This window comes from Tyto alba, unplaced genomic scaffold (genome assembly GCF_018691265.1).
Source record: "Tyto alba isolate M040663 unplaced genomic scaffold, T.alba_DEE_v4.0 Super-Scaffold_3, whole genome shotgun sequence".
Lineage (NCBI taxonomy): Eukaryota > Metazoa > Chordata > Aves > Strigiformes > Tytonidae > Tyto > Tyto alba.
The window spans coordinates 7,047,994-7,072,662 of NW_024881304.1; the positions used below are offsets into that span (position 1 = coordinate 7,047,994).

At 36.1% G+C, this 24,669-nt stretch overlaps 1 protein-coding gene across 6 annotated transcripts in view; it reads right to left on the minus strand.

Moving 5' to 3' along the window:
• Positions 1 to 24,669, minus strand: part of EEFSEC (eukaryotic elongation factor, selenocysteine-tRNA specific) — a 134,292-nt gene that overhangs the window by 55,602 nt on the left and 54,021 nt on the right. For all 6 annotated transcript variants that reach the window (XM_042799554.1, XM_032994916.2, XM_042799551.1 and 3 more), the window contains exon 5: positions 2,471 to 3,112. In XM_042799554.1, coding sequence (XP_042655488.1) covers positions 2,471 to 3,112 — 642 coding nt within the window. The remainder of the gene's footprint in view (positions 1 to 2,470; positions 3,113 to 24,669) is intronic.

The window sequence follows — 24,669 nt, forward strand, 5'->3', positions numbered from 1 at the left end:
CAGACAATTTGATGGCAACTGTTCATTTACAGAGCTAATTAGTATTCATACAGACAGTGGTCAAGGCCCATATATAGGGCACACTGTGTGACAGATGAAGACAGGACAAAGTAATAAAACCCCCAGCTCTATATTTTAAAAAGCATGGGAGTATATCAAAACAGTTCACTCATATATCAGCCTAAATAAATTGCTCTGTTGTCCAAATATTAAGTAACCCACATTCCATGGTTATTTTCTGGACCAGAAAATAAAATATGCATAATTTGATTAATATTATTCCATTATTTTACACAGTAAAATCAATAGCAGAATACATAAACTGGCAAAGGATTTGAAAATAACACTAAATAAAACCAATTAAAAATGCATGACCAAGGCTAACAGCAAACTCCATTAACCCGGTCAGACAACCCACATGGTACTCTGCAAGTTTTCAACTCCCATCGACTAGTGCCATGCATTGGATGCAAAAATTAAGAAAGAATCTGTGATCGATTCATTTCAGTTAAACAAAACACAGCAGCAGAGGTCTCCATGGGTCACACAAACTTCTGTTCTCATTCGTATTCCTACAGCCACAGAGAAACAAAAGGAGTTGGTAAACCAGGTCTCACTGGATACTAACAGCACAGGCCACACGCAAGTGTGTAAATTTTTAGCAAAGATAAAAGCAAATGTTTCATAAGTTCAGGCAGCTCTAGAGCATTGGAAGAACTGGTATCCAGACACACGCATCTGGTCAGAGATTCTTTGAAACTTAGGAGACAGAATACTCTGGATTCCTTGTTCCAGTTCAGCATCACCATCAGCCACAGAGAAAGGTAGCCAGCCATTTCAAACAAAGGAAACAACGCACCTGCTAGCAAAATTTTGCAGAATGACTACTGATTTGGGGTGTCCTATATAACCCATATTAAAGATAAGATTTTCAGAAAACTAGATATCCTCACCTCATACTTTCTTTCCTAGTGACAAAATTGTCATCCAAAAAACCAACACACCACCACAGGTCTGTAGTTACTTTGAAAAGAAATGGCCTCCAAAGTCAGTAGTGGAAATTCAAAGGAGAAACTTCCCCTCCTTTCTACAAAGGTAAGCCAGCAACAAGGAAACCTCAGAGAAAAGCAGGAAATACAGATTACACATTTGATCAATCTGTAAGGTGTTTAAAAAAAGAATGTCACCAATTCAAAATCATGCCCTGACAGGGATCATGGTTTGTTTTTTACTATTAAATTAGTAAAGCAAGCAAACAAAAAAGTTTTCAAGAAGTCTGCATTATGAATTGCAAACATGATAAGGTATGTTAGGTGTTTAGTCTTCTGTAGTAAACTTGACTAAAGATATTATTCAGTAATCAACACAACATTACGGAATTTTGAAAAGAAGCAAGAACTCTAAACGTTTTGTTCAAACAATCATGTTTTGGATTAAGAAAATAAAAATTAATAGTTCTTTACCCAAAAGATTATAAAATACCTACCACACTAATACATCAAGTAAACGTTTGTTAAAGTTTGTATCTGCTCATTTAGGGGTAAGCAATTAAATTATTTATATATTGGACATCTCCACCTAAACCATTCATCATGAAAAATTCCACTATGGGAGTATAAACAAATGAATCTGCCCTGATTACTGAAAGGTAACCACCACCAATACCTAATTTATGACAGCAATACAGTAATACCAACCACTACAGACAGTGCATCTATCCATACTGAAGGGACAGTAAAAAAATCCTGATTAATTTTTACTGTAGATGCCAGCTCCTCCAGAAAGCACCTCTAAGTTTCTGCCACAGTGAGGTGGTGTCAAGAACATACACTATAGCAGAGTAACAGCTCTGCAACATGAAAACAACATGCATTAATCAAGGCTCCAAATTCTGTGTCCCAACTTCAATGTACTATAGCTCTGTAAGGCATCTTGTAGGAGATTCTTTCTGCCTACTGAAATAAATGTTATTAATTGAGGTCCTTATTTAACAAAAGGTGAAAATGCATTTAAAAAATGATAGCATTGTGTTATTTAATCTAATGCTACTTTCTATTTGTTTTACACTGTCTTCACATTTTCAATGTACTGCAGAGTAACTGTGCAAAACATGTCAATGGAAAGCTGGAAGCTTTGTCAACTGGGAAGAGAACAGATGAGCCACTTAGGAAGGTACACAAACAAAGCAAGTTTGCAGGAAAAACAAAGTGGCTAGACATCAAAAGGATCAGTGAAAAAAACAGCATCAAATTACTCAACACTGCATTGAACTGTATAAACTAGTCCCTTTTAAGCAGTGATTGCTGATTGCAAGCAGCCAAGATGTAATACGCTAAGTATACAAACATAAGAAAAATGTATATAAATACTCTGGAACATAACAGTGAAAATTCTATAGCCCACCAGTATATGCAATTATGCAGAACAAATATTTCCCATTCTTATGTATAGCTTTAAAGAGACAGCTTACCCTTTCCACTTGTCCTTCTTTGTGCTTCAGTTTGTACACTTTCAGCTTTGGAAGGGAAGTCTCTGTGTAGTTCTTGTCTTCCATGCCTTCGAGCAGTACCCCATGGAATGCCAACCTGCAGGTATTTGCGTGAATATCTGTATCCAGCTTGGAGCCAATCACAAGGCACAGTTTAGGACAAGTGACTGGTTTTTCAAATTCTAGCAAAGCCCACTGTTGTTTTGGGAGCTGGACTTCTCCTGCCTGGTCATTTTCTTTGTTCTCCTCTGAAGAATTTGAGTCTTTGGACAAATATTCCTCTTGATAAAGATAATCTTTTTCAAAATCAAAAACATTTTCTTGAATTTCTTCAGTGAAGTCAGCAGGGGCTGGACTGAAAAACATCACTCTTCCCATAACTGTTTCATGACCAACTGTGATATGGAACTTGGCCTTGGTCTGAAGAGCTCCACGAAAATACTGGATTTTCTTCAGGGAAATTATTGCAGCATGGATAGTGTGAAGAGATTCTGGGGTGCAAATCAGGCCTCGTTCTAGCAGTTTGGGATCAAACTGGGTTACACAGATACCTACTCTGTCACCCTGCACAGCGTAAGTCACAGGAGTATGGAACATCTGCATGGACTTGACTTTCTTTGTTACCTGTTTATGAAAAAGGGGAAAAAAAGGCAATTAATTGCACATGAGTGCATCAGAAGCAGAAAGCCATGTAACACACCCTGCTCTCTTGTAAGATGAGTGACCTTCTGAAGATTCCACAATTCAGAAAGTAGAAAGTGAATAGGCTGAGAACATACCCCATCATTTAGTATTACCACAGGTTTGAGCCTCTTAGCTTATTCTACCTCTTTTCTTAAGACTATCATGGCCACAATTATATTGATATTTGCATCATCTGTGCTCCAGTACTCACATACTATTTGCAAATCAACAGATAAACCCACATCATGGAATAGCTTACTTAATGTACTCCCTCTTAAGCACCAGCAGCATCAAAAGTGTAGAACTACAACACCCATCCATGCACCTAATGTGACTGTTTTTCTACTCCTCCTATGAAAATCATTTCATACACTTGATTTGAATTCAACTGTAAAATGTTCAGAACAAAAAAACCTTTCCTTATAATCTATTTGTACAATACTAAGCACAATGAAATCTTGTAAACCATCACTGCAAAATAATTAGTAATACAAAAATCTACCACCTCCTAGTCTATGACATTCCAAATATTAAAAAGAAGTCCTCAAAGCTTTCTTGCAAATATTTGAATGTTCATAAATATATGGCTAGCATTACTGTCACCAAAATGTGAGGTTCCACCTGTTAGGCTTATCATAGAAGTACAGAACTGGCCACCACTTAATTTATTTAACTCTTCCCAGATGCTATAGAAGTTTGACAGAGCTTGCTATTGTATTACTTATTTCAAGGAGTTCTCAAGGAGGAGAGAAGAATGAAATAAGCTTTTAAACATCAGTCTAGGCTCAGCTTGATCAGACTAAATCAGTTTAGTTTAACAAGCCTTCATTTTGGCTCTTTCAGTTCAGCAAATCATAATTTAATAAGATTTTCCACCTCCCCAGTTTGCATGTAACCAAATGTTTTTTCTGATAACATGTTTATGTTGCCACCTGTTGCATTCACATTAATGCTGGATGCTTGGATAGGTAATCACTTTGCTTGATGTCCCCATATTAGATAGCTTTTAATATTGGAATTATATTTTTGGCAATTAAAAGTAAGTTATATCCTAAATAAACATTACGTACTTGGACAAGAGTCCTTAGCAGAAAAAAGTTATACACAATGTATTTTTGAAGGGCCAAAACCTCAAAATTCAAATCCAAGACCTGAACTCTCCATGAGCATGCTCCATTCCAGAGATAACTTTTTTAGCATGTCTTTATCAATATACAATAAACAAAAAAAAGCATACAGAACAACATTGCTAGAATTTGTCAATTCTCAGCATAATTTCTTCTTCTTCTCTATCCCTTTTCTTAGTACCAAATCTACAGCTATCGAAAAAGCTCACGTCAAATGCTGCTGTGCAATTCTCAGCATTCAAGTCATCGGTATCTGTCTTACTCAGCTGGAACTGTTCTCAAATCCATCTCCAACCACTGCATGTCTCTTAGTAGCCCATCTTCTAATCCTGGCCCACCCCATTTATCTGTTAACTCCCAAAAGTAAACCGAAATACGCAAGCACTGATGAAAAGAATCCCAAACCAAAGGATTGGGCTGGGCAGATGTGGGCCTCCTTCTCAGTGTGTCACAGAGCTTAGAGAACATCATTTAGGTTAGACAGCTTGGAACAGACTAGAGAAGTTAGCCGTATTAATTTTAATCACAGAATTGTTTACTCATACAATAATACTCAAAATAACAGCTTTTTTCCCTGCATCTTGGATGGAATACATAAATGAAAACAAAATTACATTCTTCATCTTTTCCTCTTCTGTAAAGCCTGCTGCCCTGTATGAAGGACATAGTACTTGGCTTCAGACAAATCTCTGTATACCTACTCCCAATGTCACCAAACTAAGCAATACTAAGACTGCAGGGGGAAAAAAAATAAAAAGAATAAAAACTTAGAGGGAAAGAAATTGCAGAAAGTTAGATCAAAATAGAGGAGTAGATGAAAAGTCTGCTGGCTGAACTGAAAAATTAGATCAAAATAGAGGAGTAAACGAAAAGTCTGTTGGCTGAACTAAAACCTTCAGTAACTGCAATATAAAGATCTCTCCAAATAAGTCAGCAAAACACAGTTACAGGCAACATACAGAAAGCTGATTTTAAAAGGGAAAAAAAAATCTAGCAGCTGCACAGCTTCTGGAAAACAACAAAAATACCATATTCCTTGAAATCATATTTATACAAATAACAATGGCTATGAGCTTCACCACTACAAATATTGTCTGGGTTCCCTCAATCTCTGGCTGCTAAGCAAAACCGCAAGAAACGTTCTTTTTCAGATTATAAATTATTATTGCAACATTTCTCAAATCAAATGCCACATCAGTGGCTGTGGATTCTTGAAGAATCCACAGAATATTTTGAGAAAGAAGATCAAGAGGTGTGTTCACATAAGAGAAAAACCCCTCAACTAAAAAGCCTGGACCAAAATAGTTTGGTATGATCTTAACTATTGTCAAAACAGACTTAAAAGGCCATTCTAAATACTCACTAGTATTTCAGTTTCAAGACTTTTTGTACTGCGATATATATTCATTATCCCTTTAGCCAAACCTCCTAGAGAGTACTACCCATCTAGATGAATTGGAGAGAAACCATTTAGCTTTTACCTCCACCTCTGTATTCACCTCCTTGGTTGTACTTTTGAAGGCTGGAAGTACAGGGGCTTGAATCAAATCTTCCTTCTTTTATTGACTATAACCTACCCCGCCTCCTCCAGTTTCAATCACCGTGATAGTTGCAACACTGGTGATACAAGTAATGTTTAAGGACTTCAAAAAATGATAGAAGGTTTTCTAAACATATGTGTTTCAAAGAAATAAACAACCACTACAAGACTGAACTTGCCATATGAAAAGTATCAGCCCAAACTATTTTGAAAGACTCCTGTGATTTCAGATGTGATAATACTGGCAGTAAATATTTAATCTTTTACAATGATGGACAGGGTGAATAAACTGGCAAGAACTAAGGAATCTTCCAGCACTGTCACTCCTCAGCACAAAACTGGAACTGGAAGATGCACAGGAGATCTATGCAGTTTTCCATCTTAAATGGAAGCCACAACACAAAGATTTTTTTTTCTTTATTATTAATAGTCTAGTTTATAACATTACTTTTTAGAAACTACACACCTAAGCAGTCGGGTGAAATTATTATGGAAAATATTTGAGCATCTCTAAAACAGTCTACATAAATTAATCCAAAATATTTTTCACAGAAGTCAGATAACATTAAAGACTAAAAATTGTGTTTAAAAATACCTATCCTTGTGTGCATACACTCAGAATACCCAAAGCAGACCATCTGTGTTGCCCCCAACTCTCTCACAGGAGGCAAGCTCCACACATCCTGTCTGCACTCACCCAAAACTTCAAGAATCACCCGATTTCTTTATAGCTGGATCTGGCTTTCCAACAGGTCCTGCTTGTCCTCGGACACGTGAAGGGAAAGGTACTGCATTACTCAACCTACTGAAAATCAGTACTTCATGCTGACCTATCCAGTACCTTGCAGATGATTTAATCAGCCATCTATATTTGTTCTAAATGTAAGCACTTTTTCCACTTTTATTCAAAGTATCTATTCTTGTATCTAAAGTTCCCACAGACACATCAGAGTACAGAAGAAAAGTAAATGGGAAGAACACATTCAAGTCTGTTACGTTTCTTCCTACACGTTCTCAGTACCAGAATCAACTGTAAAAGCATTACACAGCACAGTATCTTAATCAACTACAAATGCTGTTCCAAGAACATAAGGTACATAGGAATTAGAATCTGACCAGAAAAACACCAGAGTGCGTTTAGGTGATTGGGGGGGGTGGATTAGATCACACAAGAACTGAGTTGGAATTGCATCTCCTTCAAAAGGTCAGACATGGAACCAGCAGAGAAGTGAATCAGCGAGTTGATCTGCACCCACTGGATCAAATAACAAGAGCCAGAGTAGCTTTAAATCACTGACTTCCTGTTTTCTGGGCAGACCATGAACATCAGTACAGTATTTCATTCCGTTTCACTCTGACCCCAACTGACAGAGACATTTGTCTCTGGTTTAAAATACCCCAAATATAGGGTTTTTCTTCAAGAGACTAAAGTACATAACTAAAAATCATCTTTGTTTCATCTGGCCTTTAAGATACAAACCTGGAAGCACTGCAAAGGATGCAACTGGCCCTTAGTATTAGATTTGTTTCTCTTATGCATATCTAGTTTCCCTATGTAAAAGATCCCCACAAGTTCTAAACTTTCATATATTTTCTTTAGCTTTACAACAATAGAAATTTCAAGTAGGGAGTTGGGGCTGGATCACTCAGTCTACCCATCTACCAACAGAATGACGTTAAATACTTCAGAGCATTCTGTCCTGAGCAATAGGACTGTATAATGAGACCAGCTATGACCAGTATCTTTCGCATTTCTTTGCATTTAATTTGAGCTCCCAATTTTTGTCCTCAAAATAAGGTCTGTAAAACAACTTCTGTCTCCTCATGTCCATGAAAACAGCACAAAACCCACTTTAGCAATACACAAATAAAGACATACTTTACTCTTCTTTTGGGGAAATAGACATTTAGACACAGAAAGTGAACAATATTGAGTGTATCTTTGAAGAGAGAGACTTTGTTGCATGTGAGCAATGTAGGTAGACATGGGAAACTTCGATAGCATTATAAAACTTGATACAAACTTTGCAAAGAAATTCACCCATGTTTTGTTCTCTAACAACGGCACAAGGGAATTGATTAGATCTCATCACATAAATCAAGAGCCACGTGTTGAAATCTTACATCATTTGCAAAAGGATTTGCTTCACTTTTGAAATTTTATTTGTATAATCACATTAATGTTCCTAAAGCATTATGTAAAGGTCTATAAAAAGGGTGAGAAAAGTTTATGTGTTCAAATGCAGATTAAAAAATGCAAAACAGAAATCAAAAGCACCCAAACAGTTCAGCCCTTGAGATAAACGAATGTATTCAGTATAAGAGAACCCGTTATTTGAAGACCAAAGGAAAAATCCACTAAGATTTTCAAAGCAGTTTAGTATAGCCTAATAGAAAGCAGGATACAGAAGACTTTTTCACCTGACATGGCAGAGCTTCTTTTCCTTTATTTATCCAACTTCCATCAAGTTATCAACCATATGCCATTGCTCATAGCTTCTTCAGATAAGATCCTAGCCATCCCACTGCCTCCCAATGCTGTGAGTGCATCTTTCTGCTATGAAAGATACAGCAACCATATTTCCCTGTAATACTGATGAGAAACTGCAAAGTTAAAATAATTAGTTTCAACAATCTCTTAGTGAAAATACTGATTAGAAATGCAGTATTTATAAAAGGAGTATTACATATGTATTACAAAAAGAGACCTCACTTCAAATGCAGAAGACTACAAGCAGTTCAAAATAGAGATCACATCTCAGAGCCCAGCTGCTAAGAGCTGCATCTTTAAACTTACATCCAAGAAGGAAAAGGAATTGATAAATGAAGAAAGCACTGTTTCAGTACTGAGGTTTAGAAATACCAAGAGCAAGCCTGCTTGAATCATCATCCAAACAAGAAAAAACAACAAACACTTGAGAGGCATAAACTGACCATACATATCAGTAAAGTAATAAATACTAGAAACAACACCCTAATATCATCAAGTAGAACTGCCTCCTTACAGCTGAAGAGGAATAGCAAAATAAGGCCCAACTGCACAACCAAAACGCACCCTATATCCGCTGCTTTTGGAAGCAAGGACTGCCTTCCTCTCTATTGTTCTGCTACAAACCCAAATAAAGAATGAGGCATCTCATCTTCCTGCTTTTAGGATCATCTCTTGCTGGTCAGAGGATATCAAGCTACATTGCCAACAAAATGCAGCCCACCTGTCTGAAAGGCTACCACAATTTTTAGTTTTCAGCCAACCCTTGTCTAAGCTCATATACCAAAACTAAACAAAGCTCTAAGACTGCTCTTAGATGTAAGCAGATCTTTTAATAAATTCTCTTCTAAACATGAAGGAAGTTGAATTATTTGCTCTATGAGGGATGAGCATTCACAAGCAAAGCTAAATCCTATAGATGAATAATCAACCAACATGTTTAGCTGAGACAGCAAACTGCTCCTGCTTGAAAGCGTCAAAAGGACACCTAGGCTGTGAAAGCACAAGACAGCACCAATGAGCATTCAGAAATCATGAGTCAAGGCCTCTGCCCTACTCCATCCACATCTTCCATCCAAATAAAAAAATCTTTTATTGTAAAAATTAAGATCTGGAATATTTTCTTAATTCTCTGAGATGCCTTTGTAGTTCACATCATATCTTAACAAGCATTGAGAAACATTAGTTCCAAATCTTTAACCAGGATTTCAGAACAACATAAAATGGAGATAAAACAGAAACTGTTAATAGTACATTGCTGAACAGCAATCACACAATGCAAACTTTGCCCACTACTCATGTTGTGGAAAGCCATCTCTTCTGAGTCAACATCAAAACAGCATCCAGGACCAACAACAAAGAGTAGAAACCTTAAAGAGTCAGAAATAATTCCAAGTTTGCAGGTGCCACCAAGATCATGTATGTGGGCTTTGTAACAATTTTCTAAAATATCTTCAATATTTCTAGAATCCGTTATTTGTCCATAACCTTACTTCACCTCCAGATGGGAAAGGAATATAGCATCTGGAAGAAAAACTGCTTCACATAGAATGATTCTTCTAACTTAATTTTTTAAAGTGAAATTTATAAGGGCATTTACCATTTGACCAATGTGGTGCTTATGTAATGCCACACACATGCTATCTGATTTTATTTAATATACTGCTCCCCCTGATAAAATAACACCATAGCCTGAAGAGCCTGTACTGCAACTCTGGAATAAAGCAATATAAAAGGGGATACTGATGTCCCTTTAGGTTATTTCCTTTCACAGCATCTAAAATATGGCTGTGCACCTAGTAAATAAAGCAGCAGGTCAGCGATCTTACTCTCATGCTGCTCTGCTTTAATCCTGTAATTTTAATTTAAATTACATGTACACTATATTCATGCACAAAATCACAAACCAAAAATTAGCAAATGTTAAGATTTTGCATATAAAGTTAAATGACCTTCTGTGCCTATGCATTCCCCTGTAGCCTTTAAGGATATAAACTTAAATTTTTTTCCAACAGAATCTAATCAATCCCATGCACAGTCTGGACAAAGCTAACTGAATAAGAAAACTATCCTCTGTTTATTTTCCTCTCGTGACTGAACTGCCCTGAACTCATTATTTACTGTAAACCATCAAATTCACACTGTATTGCATGTATGCTATCCTACTGGAGTATCTATTTGGTAAACTTGAGTAATCTTTTCACCTTTGTAATATAACATGGCATTACGCCTCACTGAATATAGGAAATTCAACCACGTAATTTGTTACAATCCAAATTCTCAAGAAAAGCCCAATATCTAGGCTTTGGAAGTAAAAGGCTGATTTTTTAGAATATTTGTCATTTCATATCAATTTTCCTTGTTCACAGCAAGGCTTCCAATAGCCTCAACCTGTTCAGCCAATTTTCAACTCACCCCAAAACCTCCAAATCCAAACCACAGCTCCTGGGCTTCCACTTGAAAACGCTCTAAGAGATGTTACCCAAGCTGTAGCTGAAGTCATGACTCTTCCTGTCTCTACATTTTGCCACAGAAGGCAGGCAGGCTGGTCAAGTATGATTTTGCCTTTGCAGTATTTCCCAGGAATTACAGGTTCTTAATATTCCCTTCGGCTTCCACCCCTTACACCTTCCCTTCTACCTGGGATTCACAAGGGGAAAACCAAGAGCACCAAGCCCCGCTGCACCTTTATTTTCTCTGCACTGCCTCTTCTAGATTTGGGTCATTCTGAAGGGGAGGACCACATCCCCTTCTAGTCCTCCGGTCAAAAGAGCGTAACAGCCATATATGTTGAACACTTGGGGCTGTAGGTAGGGAAGAGATCTCCACACTCCAAGGATGTGTGGAAGGAGACAGAAGCCAGACACCCACTGTATGTCCTTTCATCTCCAAATGATTAAAATATCTCATTGTTTTTTTGTAACCAAAAAAGGATTCCTAAGGTGTCAAGTATCCTTAAATTAAGTGGTACTGCTTGTGCCATCTATCACTACAGATGACAAAGTATGCATTTTAAAAGCATAATATAATGCCAGTGAGCTTAGCCAGCATGTATGTAGGCAGAGAATGTCAGACCCCTAGTAAAACTATGACATAAAATAAGCTTAACATTTACATACCAATTAAAATTTCAGCAACTTATCAAAAAATATTTCAATAAAACATTTTTCAAAGAAAAAAAATCCAAAAAGAAGTCAAAACCAATAGGTTAAAGAAAGGCTGTTTGGAATTTTCTTCTTCCAACAGAATGAACTGATTTCTTTTTTCCCCAATAGATTTAAGTTTAGAACAATAATACTACTTTTATCTGAAGACTTCAAAGTCACATGCAAAAGAATATATCACAGTAAACACAGGGTTGAAGGTTTTATAGAAGAACTTCTACTGGAATTTTTTTCTTCTTCTTTAGAAGAAATTTGTTTACTACCAGTCTTTGAAAAGCATGAAAGGGAGGAAACTATAGGGTAAAGAAGTAAAACTTTTACGTGTAAGGAACATTTGCAGCTTTGTGAGAAGGCTGGTTTTGGTAGAATGTGCGACATGGAGCCCAATGTGAGTAATATTATATCTCAAATAAAAATCAGCCCATGAATATACATAATCCAAAAGGTAATTCTCCCAATCTCTGAAATGTAATGGAGCCACTCTAGATCACTGAGGCATGAATATTTACCGTATTCAGGCTTTACTGCTCTCGATCTGGGTTCAATTTTGCAAATTAAAATGAAGGCTCTGTGGATAGAGAGATTAAAGAAGAGCATCCCAAAGCCTGCCTGTTTCCTTGGTGTGGTAGCAGTGATCTGGTTACCCTTCTGTTAGGTTATTTCTTTTTACTTAATGGAGTAGGTCAAAAGCAATTGAGAGTGGAAAGAGGAGGTCATTATTGGGTCACAACCTTGGAGTTAAAGGCTCACTAAGGAAAACAAACACAGAGTGAATATAAAGCTGCATTTAAAAATAAAACCTGTAATGAAAAATAATATTTTCAGCTCTTTTCACTTCTATTTTGACAGGTTGAGGGAAATAATAAGAATAAAGTTATTTTGCTCATTTCTTTCTTGTGAGCAAAATTCTCCTGTCCCTTCTATAAAATAAGCTCGTTAGTAGAAGCCATGATTTATACAAAATGAAACAAAGGTGATGAATAATTACTGAGAGATCTGGTAGGCTTCATTAGCTGTGGCAAACATTAACATTAATTGTGATGATTTGTACATTTTCTAGGAAATACTTGGAATATAAACACAACATCACTCTAGTGCAATGCAGCAAGCAAACAAACACAAGTATGCACATCAGTACAAATCAAATGATATGGTATGACTCCTAGTGAATTCCTTGTACTAATTTGAATGAAAACAAATGCTACTTCTGCTATGAGAAGAAAAGAAAAAGGAATTAATTACTACAGACAAGTATTTTTCACAATATTTCTTTTCAGTTTATGAAATAATTTATAAACAAAAGCCTTATAGCTGCTTCCTTGAGGTAGGAGTTTTTTAGTGGCAAATTTTAAAGAGTTCAACTGGTAAGAAATTTCTAATACAAGTAACAGTGATTAAGATTAGAAAAATAAATTTATATCCTCTGCATTGTATGGTATTTTCAAAATCTAAGCAGTTACGTCTAGGTAAAGTACAAATGGATTTATCCTTACCACCTTGGCAAATAATACTAAGCTATTAAATGAATAAAGCAGTATGGTGCAAAGTTTGATACAGCAAAACCGAATTATAATGCACAGATACATGTTAGAATAGGTAAGTGTTTACTGTAATGATTCTAATTAATCCATTCACATGCAGCTGCGGGAAGAAAGGGGGTGAAAGGGCAGAAAAACAAAGGGGAAAAATTGGGGAAAGAATGAAGAGACTGCATCTTATGAAACTGGAAATAAAGTCAAAACGTAGTGGTCATCAGCTAGCAAAAACAGCATTTACCATATAGACATGCCATGTGATATCTTATGAAATAAGAAAGTCACACTTTTTTGCCTCTGAGCTACATCCTGGTACCAAAGGGTTACTGTGCTTTGAAACCTTCACCAACGGCCTTACTAAACATTTAATATTTTTCTTTCTGCTTTCTTAAAGGCCCCAGATGTGTTCTTGCAGATCAAAAGAGAGCAACTTATAAAGTTAAACGAAATCAAGGGCTTTTGTTCCGAGGCATCGTTGCTGAACTAATTATTCCTGGATGTTGTTTAATGAAATAGCGGTGCCATATATTAAAACAGTTAACAGGATGAGTTGCGTGAGTTATAGGAAAGGTCTGATCCAGGATTATAAATTTAGGGTTTTCTTCAAAGGAGATGAAACAAACTGCTCACAACTCCCCAGTCCTTTCTGTCACTGGAAGACTGAAATAAAGGAACCCAAAAATGTATGAAAGCTGAAATATCATTCTACATATTTACCCTTCCCTGAACAATAGAGAACTAAAGATGGGGGAGTTCAAAAAACTCCTGAGATTCTTTGAGATGGGGAAATGAAGATCTAAGTTATCCTGTCTATTCCCTGGATGCTACAAAGAACAAATTAAAATAAATATTGGTAAAGCCTTAGGAGAAGCTTAATTTTGGATGTACCTACACAAAACAAGAAAGGACTCCCATCTTTACCCAGTGCAAATAGTTATCAGAGCACTTAAGCATTTTTATCAACAGGGAAGATGGGGGGACTTGGCAAGGGGGAAAGGAAGGTAAGCAAAAGAACTATTCCAACATCAAATCACTAGTAGAGTTGGAGCTTTTACATTGTTCTGCAGCCTCCAACCACACCAATATTTTTGGTACAATGCTTATTTAACTATACATTTACCTTACTGAGAGAAACAAAGGACTCTCAAGATCCTTAAGGATCTCAGACTAGGAAGGCAACTTTTAGAACTGATGGCTCTTATACATTCAGACAATAAACACTTCACCTCCCTACTGATAGTCTCTTCTGTGTTTGTATTTTACAGCCTGACACCGGCCAATGCAACACTTGACACCTAATTAACAGACCTAGGAGCTGGAGGTCCATATATTGATCACACTAAATGGGATTAGTGCGAAATAAAAAGTTCAAAGGGTCTTGACCAAACTTCACCACAGCCCAGCTGTGACAGCTGCTATGAATTTGTGTATCCAGTGCCTCACATTTTTATTAAGAGGGGTCTGGCACACTAGAGTATGCAGTAGCCTATGAGATCACAAAGGTTCACCTAACAATGTCAGGCTCTGTAACTGTAGTGACTGACTGAGGAAAAAAATCCTCTTGCTTGTTTGCATAGGTCTTTTTGATTAACTCATGAAAAGGGTCCCTCACCTCTAATACAACAAGCATTTACAATAGGCGTAAAATTGTGACTTCTTTGCCTCTTAAGGATTTGTTAACTTGCTATGGAAGAGCTGTCCAATTTGGAAAAACCCTAGGTTTGATTATAAAAAGAAATAATTCCAGATACATGCTGCAAGCATACCTAGTATATTCTGACAATGACAGCCAGGAGCTGTATTCAAATGATAGAACTCCAAACTATTATCTTCTAAAGACACTTTCTATTTGCCTAAACCTCTCAGCTATCATTAGGTGAATAAATATTTCTACATTTTACACACATCCTTTTTAGTGACAGTCCTACTGACATTATTTTTTAAACCTTCATCAAGATCCAAAGAAATTACAACTATCACCAACACATTTCAGTATTTCCGAGTACCCATGTAAATTCATTTCTTACTTAAAACAAACTACCTAATATTCCAGTATCAACTATCACAGACACCTGTAACAGAAACATGGGAAACCTACTACAACTCAGGGAAGGGAATAAGCCCATCACGCAGATGTTCAAGTACTACTGAGGCACAGTGAATGCTCAACAGGATTCTCTTGGTTAATGTAATGTTTACCAAAATATTCAAGATAAACTATGAACAAAAAGCAATTTTGTTTTTGTTGGTGCTTCTTTTGTTTTATGATTCACTCTGTTGGAATATTTTCCAAAAAAGTGGAGGATGATCTGCTCTGGGAGTTTATATAATCAGTGATAAGGAAGTGGTCATCAGTCAGGAGGAAGAGATAGAAAACAGCTATCAATTTATAAATAATTTTAATCCATTATGGACCTTTTAAAAGGAAGCTAAATCTGGTCCATGAAGGGACTTTAAAATTGGCTCACTGGGGTTACAACATGCACAGGTAACAGATGAGACAGCACTGGAGCCATCACACAAAAATACCTGACAGCAGATCAACAACAATAGAAGCTTGGTAGAAGAAAGGAGGGTCAACCTGAAGCCTATGGAAGAAGAGCTGACTGTTAATGCTGGCATGTAAAGTCATAGCAAAGAACACATAGCAAACACATTGAAAAGATCAATCTTTGAATACTTTACAGAGTATTGCAGCACACCAAAAACAGCTTTTCTTGCCTTCCATGTATCTTTTTCTATCTATGTATCTCTCCTGCTAGATTTCTTTCTTTGCAGAATCTTCCCCTTCCTATCCTTTGGGTCTCAGGGCTGGGGCATGCCCAGTCACACCTGCTGAGACAACCTTCACTCAAACAGCCAGTGACATTTCCAAGTACCACAATTAGGCTTCAAAGTTCACATTCCAAGATTGGAAAGGTTCACATGTCTCTGCTCTGTCTTCAGTCAGGACCAGAAAACTGCAGCTGTTGCTCCCTCAGTCTTGAAAACTAGAACCTTTTATTTTTACATTAAAGCTGAAATTACTTGTAATCCAAAGCGTGCAGGCTACAAGAAATTATTTGAGATGACTGGACCCAGTCCAAAGGAAGCTTATCTAGCCTATCCACCAATGCAAAACTTTTTATTCACTATATTATTTAGGATTTTTTTTTTTTTTTTTTTGGCCAGTGTAGCTTGAAAAGTTCCATCAGATTTTGTAGAAGTACTTCTTCATGACGACGTTTCCTCATTTGCAGATTTTGGAGACAAAGGCAACAACTTGTGATTGAAAATGCACACCACTAATTCCAGGAAGTTACCACTGCTTTTTGTACAATGTGTCTGCTAAGGAGACACTACGGCACTTGCCACCATATCTACTGACTGTTCTTCATCAGTCAGAACATTCTTCTCTCAAAAATCAAAACAGCATTGCTCTCATCCATAAGGGTCAATGTTACACAGAGGATATCGGCATTTATCTCAGTGCACATTGATGCAGAACTTGGACCGTATATCCAGAAGTCCCTTAAACGTAGCAAAAAACACTATGTCTTCTTATGCTACAAGTTTATATTCTCTTTATTCTAAAATATGCATTAATATTCTTCTACAGCAAATATAAATATAGAAGATACTCACCACAGTGAGACTGCAAGATTTGGTTACTTGCAATTTTAGGAGACTGTTCTAAGATATAATTGGGGATGCTCCCTCCAGTCCTGTATTTTATGTGTTTTTTGGCACGATTCAAGTAGCTTAGAAAGAAAATATAATTTTATTGGAAGTGACTGAGTACCTTTATTTAGGAAGAAAAATGTCTAACTAGAAAAGCCTATAGTAAGTCAAGAGTGAATCTTGAAACTAAGAACTTATCATTCAAAAGAAAAACGTCAATGTTAGAAACCTTTGCTACTACAGCCAGTGTCGATTAGAGGAAATTAAGCCAGCAAGCTGGTCCAACTGGTTGAAGTTTTACCACTGTCTCTCAACAGAAGGAATGGGGGGAAAATAATTTCAACACAGATAAGGCCAAATATAAACAGAAAAATAAGAAAAACTTTTAATTTGGCCAGTAAGCCAAGTTTCCAAGGTCACTCTAAGTAGATCCTTGCTCCAAACTAACAATACCTAGCTTCAAGAATCAGTAAGACAAAAATGAGGAAAAAATACACATGCCATACTTACACATACATTTAAATACCACTTACTCTATATTTTATGTGTAACATATATACATTTCATAATTCTTTAGGAAGATTAGATTTAGGGGAGAAAGAATTTTTAAAATGACAAAAACACCTGCCGTTAGCCACTTAACATTTTATTTTTTTTGTCTTTAACAAAAGGTAAAACAATACAATACCACTGGAATATTCTCTGTTCAGTCTGCATCACCATTTCTTGAATCCTCTTTAGATATCACATTTTATGACAGTTTTTTCTCCCTTTTCCTGCAAAAGTTAGGTACCACTTATTGCCTATGGTATTTTATTAAAATGAGATAAATTGCACAGCATTTGGAAAACATTCTATCTCCTTTTTTTCGAAAGATATTATTTATAATCCCAAAAGGATGTTAATATTTAAGAAAAGCACAGGGTTAGCCTATTAGAATATCAAGTCTGACATATTATTTAAGGTAAAGGCTCATTTCAGTTGCTTCAGAAGAAAAACATGAAATCCCAGCGCCTTACCAACTGTGCAATAATGAAAATGAGGTTGTAATGAATTCCAATCTAACCCTCAATAGCGGATTCCAATTACTGTGCTCACAGGAGAAGTAAAAATATTGACAAAATATAACACCATTTTTTGAGAAAGTGGTGAACAATGCTGCAGAAAACTATCCACAGATGTAAATCTACAAAGAAAATTAGATTCCCACTCAAACTTCACTCTTTTTAGTCTTATTAGAGTCCCCAGCATACGAAAGGGTGAGCTCCCTCTGCACAGACAAAAGGGAATGAAAAAGGGATGTGAGTATGAGGTTTAGCAGCAAATAAATAGCTTTGCTATTGTAAATTTCAGTAGAAACATTATTAGTTAAGCATAGTGGGCTTTGTGGCTTAATATAGATTCAGCACAAGTAATTTTTCTACAAGCCTTTGGCTCCATCTGCTGACTTTTAATATTAAAAATAACTGATGAGGCTGAAAACATTCATGCTTTTGGAACACTTAAGTCTACATTTTTGTAAGTGTGGTTCAAAAGTTGTAACTAAGTATAACAGGTATTTGGTATGGTAATTTTGTCAGTTAAAATTATCTTGAAGTAACAATATACTAGCTCAGAGGAGGAGGTACCTGAGTGAGCCTGGGATGCACAAGAGGTAAACAAATCTTACTTGGAAGACTGACTAGAATCAGATTTAAGCAACAGATACTCATCTGGATGCTTATGTCACAGAATCAATCAGCAATTAAGTTCAAATCTGAGTAGTGAGGTTCTGAACAGATTAATAAAAAGAACTGAAGATCTATAATCTCCCTTGTGAGAGAGCTCATCAGATACATTTGCTCAACACCCGCCTGCACTGGTTTCAGTTTCTCCCATTTTCACTGAGATGTCTGCTTCACCGAAACTAAAGCTTGTTGTATTCATGAACAAAAAATGTCATTAAAAAAATTATTCTGAAGGTTCAAGAGCCCCAATATTTTCCTGTTCCAGCTCTGATTTATTTTTCATTACTGCAGAATTCTGATCATTATCAGAGCACTATGAACTCAAACTAGATAAAATTCCCAAACAAAAAAATTGCATGAGAAATGCATCTAATATGCTCTTTACATATAGCATAGGAAAGTCTTAGACCCCAAAATAAAAAACAGTTACAGTACTTAATTGGCCATTTTTTATAGTTAGTAACTAAATCTATCATTAAATAAAAGTATCCTGATTTACTGGAACACTAAGCTCTCATTACTACAAATTATTTGAGTGGTAATTGGGATCATCAGCATCTGATGATCTGTTTTCCTTTATGACTCTGGCAATACCGGTATTAGAAAAATCTAACAAAACCACACACATACAAAAAACCCAACACATTCAACTTTCAAGACTTTCAGAGTGCACAGAGATGGCACAGAAAAAGTACTCTCCTCTTATTATCAGTGTAGGAGACATGGTCAACCTCTCAAACCAAATCCTATTTGTTACAGTTGCTACATACGGGGATGAATTTTTTTTTTAAATGTGCCATTCATAGCTTCTGTATCAACCTACCAAAGTCTTAATATTTGACTTAGAAACACAAGTGAAAAACAATAGATGGAATCAATTATTTTTGTGAAGGGATTTCAACACAGAATGAAGTCTTAACTATGTTAAAGCTAAGATTAAACAGAATCTGAACCAGACCCTAAAACTCTATCAGAGGTGTGAAAAAAGGTCATCTTCATAGCTCTGTAGAAAAAAACCACTTTTCTAAAATTAAAATATTAAAAACCCACAGATACTGTAGTTTCCAAAAAGCTTCTTTCAAAGCTATTAAATGTCTTTAACTTCTCCTTCAGATTTGAGACTGAGGCTAAGGAATCCCTTATAAAAGCCATTACTTTCAAAACCTGAAAACACATGAAAGCAAATTCTGAACAAATATTCCCCAAAAATTTTAACAGTGCATGAAACATTAAGATACAAGACTCATTTCTACATGGTCATGCTCAGATAGAGGTGTATGTCCAATAGGTTCAAAACTATACTTATGCAAAAGTTCACATCAGGGAAAATTATCTCCACACAATTTGAGATTTAGACACACATTAAGGAAAACTTAAAAATATAACAACATTTAAACATAAATCTAGCCTTCTGCAAATTTGATTTTCCATATACAGGGAAACAGCAAGAAAACAAGCATGCCTATTGTAAAGCACTCTGCATAATTATAGAAGTTTTAATCACATCAGTGTATTCTTCTCTCTGTCAAAGTCTGTCTAAATCCTGTCTCAAGTAAAAAGCCCTGGCTGGTATCATCGTAGCTAGATGACATCAAACAAACGAAAGGCAGGATTAAAACTTCACTTCTGAGCTGATCAGAAGGGACCTTGTCCATCAGGGACAACAATATAATGTAAACCAAAAAGCAATAATACATCATTTGATTTGTGGAGTTACACTCGTTATGCCAGAAAACTTTAACATTATGGATTCAAAATAACATTAACTCAGCTCACTACACATTGTGGATATCTAATGGTATGTTTTTACAACTGTTTGTAATGTACATGTCAGATGGCCTACGTCTTTCTTGTGAGTCACACCATAACCACAAAACTATGCCTAAAAGTTAAATAGGATGGGGAAGAAAGAAAAGTTAAGTCTGACGTAAAAATTTCTTTGCCCATCTCTCTTCCCATATATGAACTTTCAAAACATCTTGCCAATATTAATTAACTTCATGCAACCCTCAGACAAGAATTAATCACCCTTATTAAAAAAAAAAAAAAAAAACATCCACAAAAAGAAGTTTATCATGCTTTTGCTTTTTCTAATCAAAATTAAAACAGGAAGTTTCTGTAAAAAAACCCAAGGAAAAAAAAAAAAAAACACCAAACAAAAAAAACCCCAAACCCACACCACACAAAAATGCCCCCACACACCCAAAAATTAAAAAAAAAAATAAAAAATTGAACAGAACCCTTACTTTCACATAGTCATTTGTGTGTTTTTACTACAAAATTAGTGTCATTTTTTAAAAAATACTGTTTACCTTCCTGCCAAAAACATCCCTTAAAAAAAAAATTCCTCAATGTTTCTGGTAATCCACCAAATCAGTTCAGCACATACGTGATTTAAAGATGCAGAGGCTACTGAAGCCTCAAGTTGTCTTCCCTAAACATGTTCTTGTTACTCTTATTACCTCTATTATCTCTATTCCTAACAGTAAATACGAAGTTTGCAAACTTTTTTTCTCCACAGATTTTACAATCTTTAAGAGCCTCTCTAAAACTGGGGATAGAGCCTGTGATCTCAGAGAAGACAACCACTTACATGCTGTCTCCACATGAAACATCTGGAAAGCGGATTTAAAAATGGAAGTTCAACAACCTGCACAGATCAGATGTGTGGGCAGTAAAAGTAAAGATGAAACAAAGCAAGAACACAAGTAAAGGGAAAGACTTGAAAAAATGTTGAACTTTTTGTACTACAAAAACATTTGACTCCAAATGTATCTTAAAACTTTTGACAAATCTGTTAGCACTTGCTGCAAGAAGGAAAAGCAGACGCCTCACAATTTGTACCAACTCTGAGATTTCCACCATTTTCGCACTATTTAGGGGACTGCATGCCTGAGAAATATTAACACATCAGAATAAATTATGTTAAACTTCAATCTTATATAGCATCTCACGCTCACAGGAAGTCTCAGAGCAAGTTAGGACCCCACCCTGTATCACTACATTGGAGAACTTCCTCCACCTTCATCCATAAGACATTAAAGTCCTACCCTGGGGCAAAGATAGTTAATAACCTCCTCTGAAGCCCAAGCAATCAAGTAGCCTTTGACAAAACTGGAATAAAACATTAATTTGACAGTCCTTGCCTCCTTAATACCTTTTGTACAAATAACTGTTCCTCCCCAAACAAGCACATCATGCCAACAACAGAAAAGGAACATTTGAAATGGAAATACTTGTCATACAAAACATTATTCTTACTCAATCACCACCTGACTCCAATTCTCTCCTAAAACTCAATGCAAAATAGTCCAGGGGAGACTTTGTGTTTTATGTTATATTTACAAACATTTGTATACTATTTTGCATTTAGACTAAACTAACTGTCATTGCTTTGTGTTGATTCAAGGCCAAACTGGACATTTATTTTAGTCTTATTGGATATTTATTTCAATCCTTTACTAAAAATAAGTATTTTCAAGTTTCCCCATACAATCCTTTTTTCTGTCGTTTTGAGTGTTTGTGGTATACCTCCATATTCCTCACTCCCTGAAGACTTCAAATTATTGTCAACTAATCTCGACAAGCAGGATCAATGTCTTCAGCTAGGCAAAGGAAATACCACACGAATAACACCCATATTTCAATACTATAATAGCATATATTTTTGTCTCAGCCACCATTTAATTTGCAGTCCTATGTACCAGGTGTTGCACATCAGATGAATGCATCTTCTAGAGACACTTAGCATAAGCCCATTGAAATTCATTATATAACGAGTATTAAGTAAAAACAACAACATAGTAACTGAAATGAAGAAAACAAGAAGTGGTTAGATGAATACTAAGAGAGCAGAAAAACGTCAAGAGGTTCTGAAACCTCACACAGAACTTGTGACAAACTTCAGAATCATTTCCAATACCTCTATCTCTTTCCTGTTGAAGAAAAAAAAAATGTATCTGTATATATAAACAAGGCCATTGCTTTCAATGATTTAATCTGTTCTCATGGCTGATTTCTGCCACCTAAACTGAATAGGGAGTGAGGCCGTCTCTGCAATTCTTTTACAGAATCTATTACACATCCCCATGCATAAACTATATCTTATAAACAGGTTGCCTAGACAGAAGACAGGTCAACTACTGAATCTAACTTTCACAAAGGTCTGATAGTTTTTAAGTCTACAATTTATGTATTTAAAGATGTATTAGCTACAACGACTCTTTAAAAATGCTATTTGACCTTTTCCTTGTGATTTCTAAAGGGTGAAACATTTATTCTTGATTATTTATTCATTAGAGAAGAAAAAGAAAAGCCAACTGAATTTTATGGCATATGCTTTTCAGCTAATCTTTATAACCATGAAGAGCCTGGGAGTTTGTAGCTTTTATTTCAGACAGTTGCGAATAAAAATCCGTATCTAGGCATTCATATCATGTTCATCACAGTACTAACTGGGCAACTTAATTATAATATTCCAGCTGATACTGTAAATATTGGTTTTCTTTAGTATTACTTATTCTTTCTTTTCAAACTGCAACAGCTATTGTAATATAAAGTAATAGGAATACTCTAGTGAAGAGATGTATCTTGCATTTAGTTTCAACAATACACATTATTGTCACAGGCACATGACAACAGATTCAGGTGATGAGCTGAACAAACGTTTAAAAAGCAAAGTCAATTCTCATGTAATTTTCATAGTAGTAATAAAATTTAAAGTTTTATAAATGGTGTTATCTCAGGAACACACAGTACAAGACATGAAATCCAGAGGACTTTCTATGGTGTTATACTAATACTTCAAGAAAACACTCTGGTAATAGACTAATTATAGATTCCTGGGCACTTACTCACTAGTCTGTTTTCTTCTGTGTTTTGTTCAAATTTAGAAGTTTATGTTCAACAGTCTTGGTTAAATGACATTTTCAATATTCAGGCCCCTTTTTTGTTAGTGCCCAGATCTGAGCAGAACTTTATAACGTACAGACCATGGCTTAGTTAATGCTGTACTTGCTGAATTATTCTGCTTCTTAAAAGCCTGATCAAATGAGGAATTGTACTGTATATGGATGATCAAGGAAGAACAAAAAGTGACATTCCCTTCCTTCATTCTGGTTACTGAAATTTTGCCAAAGCCTCCAGCACTTGAACTTAAATATTTAAAACATGATAGTTACTCACTGCTCTAACAGCCTACTCATACTGAAGTTACATTCACAGCAGGAATGCAATGTGAAAGCTATGTTTACCATATAGGAGGCTACCTTTCCAATTACAATTCAAGCGTCTCACTAAGATTCCTGTTCATACGGTATGTGTACGTGCATGTGGGTCTGTTTTCAATTGAACTGAGAACAATTCTACCTGATAAATTAAAATAAATAAAAATAAAGTTAATGACCTGGCAGCAGCAATGCTTAAGCAAACAAGTTATGCAAACACACACCAGCCATACTTTGCTTTAAAAAGTTACCATAAATTTTAAACAAAAAGGCATTTGGATGAAAGTTTATGATTACTATAGCAATGTCCATTAACTTAGTTTCAAACTAATCTTGAACTCTGGGGCACACAAACCCAAAATCACAACACGATCACTGAAGCAGCAACTGTTCAACAGGAAATATGTTACCTACTAAGTCCCAGGACATGTTTTTGTTCAGTTGCATCCCAGTCGTGGCTCAAGTCATCTTAAAACCTTTCTCCTCCTGTATACAGCTAACAGGATCACTAGAGTACCCACTCTAGATGGCTCCAGGACTTATTTTCAAACTATAAATGCTAGGAAAACAATAGCTGGCAAGCTGGCATATCCTGTAGAGGAGGTATCAGAACCTGCTTATTCATCTTCAGAAACCGACCCTGAGAGGTTAACGCCACTCAAAGTTTATCAGGTCTTGTCCTTTCTCTCATCAGACCCACTCTTGCTTCAGCCTTTGGAAACAAGTTCAAAAATACCATCCCAAGGTTTCTGATCTGACCCTGACTGATGCTGGTTTCAAGTACCAGAGGTTTCAAGCCAAGATGTACTCAAGGGGAGGAAGCATACACAGCTGCATTGTTACCCAAGATTGCAACAGCAGCTGAGAAAAAGGAGGGAGAAAAAAGTTTCTTCAATCTATCATGTAAATCAAAAACATCAGTTACTTTGAAGAGCAAACTTTGAGACTGAAAAAGAAGCTAGAGATGGAGAAAGATTGAAATAGGCAGGAGAAAAAGTAGAACGAGCAGATGAGGTAAGTAAAATCAATAA